This window comes from Leptonychotes weddellii, unplaced genomic scaffold (assembly GCF_054177405.1).
Source record: "Leptonychotes weddellii isolate Sample4059 unplaced genomic scaffold, ASM5417740v2 HiC_scaffold_4072, whole genome shotgun sequence".
In the NCBI taxonomy this organism is placed as follows: domain Eukaryota; kingdom Metazoa; phylum Chordata; class Mammalia; order Carnivora; family Phocidae; genus Leptonychotes; species Leptonychotes weddellii.
In genome coordinates this window covers 5,790-8,852 of record NW_028007165.1, presented here as the reverse complement: position 1 = coordinate 8,852, position 3,063 = coordinate 5,790, and the positions used below count along the sequence as shown (strand labels likewise).

The 3,063-nt window shown below is 40.1% G+C and overlaps 1 protein-coding gene across 1 annotated transcript; it reads left to right on the top strand.

Moving 5' to 3' along the window:
• Positions 1 to 2,289: 2,289 nt before the first annotated feature.
• On the top strand, positions 2,290 to 2,441 carry LOC145719372 (thymosin beta-4-like; the record flags this gene model as incomplete). The annotated part of the gene is made up of 1 exon (XM_081810863.1): positions 2,290 to 2,441. A coding segment is annotated over exon 1 (152 nt), but the record flags the coding sequence as incomplete, so codon positions are not given.
• Positions 2,442 to 3,063: the final 622 nt, after the last annotated feature.

The following is a 3,063-nucleotide window of genomic DNA, read 5'->3' as shown; positions in this document are numbered from 1 at the left end:
ATCCTTTAACAAGACCTCTATCATTGTGAGTTGGGTCGTGGCTTACTGTGTGGCCTTCTGAAACTGGGTCTTTCTGTTCATTATTTGAAAAGCCAAAGGAAAATGACACTTTTTCCATGTTCAAAAGTAATAACAGTGTGGTTAAGTAAGTTTTCCTCAGCACACACACATTTTTCTTATACATTTCAAAAAAGTGGCTCAGAGTATTATAGAACCTCAGTAAGATTTGTAGGGCAGACTCTTAAGAAATGTAGAGAAATACAAACAGTATCTGTACCAATTTTCTCATCTGATCTCACCTACTATTTCAGGAGAGAAAGAAGTAGCCCACAGCATTACAGGCCTCTGACTTCAAAGCCTCTTAGATTTTAAACTGCTGTTTGACTTGGAAAAACCATGGGCAGATGCTTAGGCTTTAAAAAAAAAAAAAATCAAACACCATTTAAAAGTCCTGCTAACTGCATTCCCAAGGTTTTATAACCTGATCCTTTTCCAGAAAGGAAAGAATGATCTATGAAAGGAATACTATGTAATGAAACATTTTTAGTGAGTCGAATTTTTTACTTTCTAAATGTCTTCTAAGTGCTGATTATACTAGTGCAACCCTTTCACTGAATAAAACAGATGCAGAAAACAAACCCCAAAAATCTAATACAAAAAGTCTAATAAGGAATGCCAGGTATAAGACAGTCCTAAAAGAAACAAAGGTAGTGTTTCAGATTTCTTCTTCTTAAGATGATGTTCTGTGGATTGTTCATTATCTTGGGATAGCCTGTCAGTTTTCTTGAGCCTGTCCACCCCAGCCAAGGCATCTCTCACTCACTCAGAGAGGGGCTGCCTCCCTATTTTCCATTGCCGCCTTGTATTAGTCTGCTCGGGCTGCCACAACCACATACCATAGGCTGGGTGGCTTCAACAACAGAAATTTATTTTCTTACAGTCTGGAATCTAAAAGTCCAGGATCAGGATGCCAGTGTGATCTGGTTCTGGTGAGAGCTCTCTTCCTGGCTTCTTGACAGCTGCCATCTTTCTGTGTGCTCACATGACCTCTTTGTGTACAGAGAGAGAGAGAGAGCAAGAAGGAGAGATTGAGAAAGAGACATTGACAGAAAGCTCTCTTGTGTCTCCTCTTATTAGGGCATGAATCCCATCATGAGAGCCCTACCCTCATGACCTCATCTATTTACCTCCCCAAAATCCCATCTCCAAATACCATCTCATTGGGGGTTAGGGCCTCAACATATGAATTTGGGGGAGGGGGGACACAACTCAGTCCACAGCTCTCCTCTAAACCTCTTACTGTATCACTTCACTAAAACTTAACAGCTTCGTGGTTTATTTGGCCTTACAGTGTGACAATTACTCACCAGATAAAGTGAACTGATATGCTTATAGATGTTAAGCAAAAAAGTTGAACCCCATACTAGCTTTCAGATCTGAAAAGGAAAAGGTCAGTGCTTTATTGCCCAAAAGATTTCATATGAAAACTTTACCTTGATGAATTTGCCAATATTCACAGATTGGTCCTCAGTCTTTCAGACTCAGAAATCAGATTTTTGTAGATGCACCTTTTAAAGCTCAATTTTGAATCAAAAAATTCACATGCACATAGCTCAAGAAGCTAGTGTATAAATAAGAATGCCAATACATCAGTAGACAATGAGAAATAAAAGCTGTCACACACACACTAGAATACTCAAATTGGCACAGACTACAAATTCTAAGGAGGTTTTTTTTTGGAAAGCCAAGTTTTAATCAGAAAGCTGCTCGCTAACCAAGAATTCAAAAGACAAGAGATTATTTGCATGATTAAAATGTTTAATATCATGAGGCTAAGAAAACCCAATACATCCAGCCTCAGTGTAGAAATAGCCTTAAACCAAAGGGACCATGAAAACCAGAATCTATCAGTAGGACTTCCTCTCCCTGAGAAGTGCCCCAATTGGCCCTCCCAAGTGAGGCTGATTTTCTACTCTTCTGCTGCTATATAACAGCGTGTACAGTGGAACCCTCCAGACTTGCTCAGGTCGGGGAGCCACTGTACCTCTTTGTATAGAGATTATAACGTGGGAGTTCAGAACAAGAGCACGAGAGCCAGATGATCTCATTTTGAATCTTAGTTCTGCCACTTCTCGGCCATGTGAGCTGGAAGGCTTGATTGAAAATGCCATACACATCATTACAACATTGCAATATGAAGAAAATAATCCCATTTAGGCGCTCGGCTGGGGCCACTGCGAAGCCTGGACTTCGTTCATTTGCGTGCCTCGCCCTGCTTCCTCTGCCACCATGTCTGACAAACCCTATATGGCTGAGATTAAAAAACTGGGTAAGTCGATATTGAAGAAGAGAGAAACACAAAAGAAAAATCCACTGCCTTCAAAAGAAACAATAGAACAAGAGAAGCAAGCAGACGCATCCTACAGAGGTGCACGCCACCAGTATGTTCTGTACATTCCACAAGCATTGCCTTCTTATCTTACTTCTTTTGGCTGTTAACTATAAGATACGAAGGGGTTGGATCAAGTCTAAACAACCGCGCTGCCACTTATCATCAAAGAATTGAGAACCACTGACAATGAAGGCTGGCCCTGCCTCTCCCATCTGCCTGTCTGGCTGGCAGGGAAGGAAAAGAGCTGGCATCTTGGTGAAGGAAGAAGCTAGGTGGGATGACAGTGAAATCTAGAGTAAAAACCAAGCTTGGTCCAAGGTGTCCAGCAGGCTGTAAAATGCAATTTAATCAGAGTGCCATTTTTTGTTGTTGTTCAAACGATTTAAATTATTGGAATGCACAATTTTTCAAAATGTAAATTAAAAACTTTAAAATCTGAAAAGAGAAAACAATCCCATTTAATTTGCAAGGTTGTTGTAAAGATTACGCGTGTAATGCTTTTAGCACGTTAGCCTTAATAAAATACTAAATAAATCTTAACTGTTATTTGGTGGAAATTTGCAAACCTCTGCTTTAGTCCGTTATTGGATTTTATAATTTAAACTCTCAGGGTGCAGTCTCATGCCACTTATTTCCTACCTTCCCTGCAGCTGAGGTTTAGCTCATGTTTG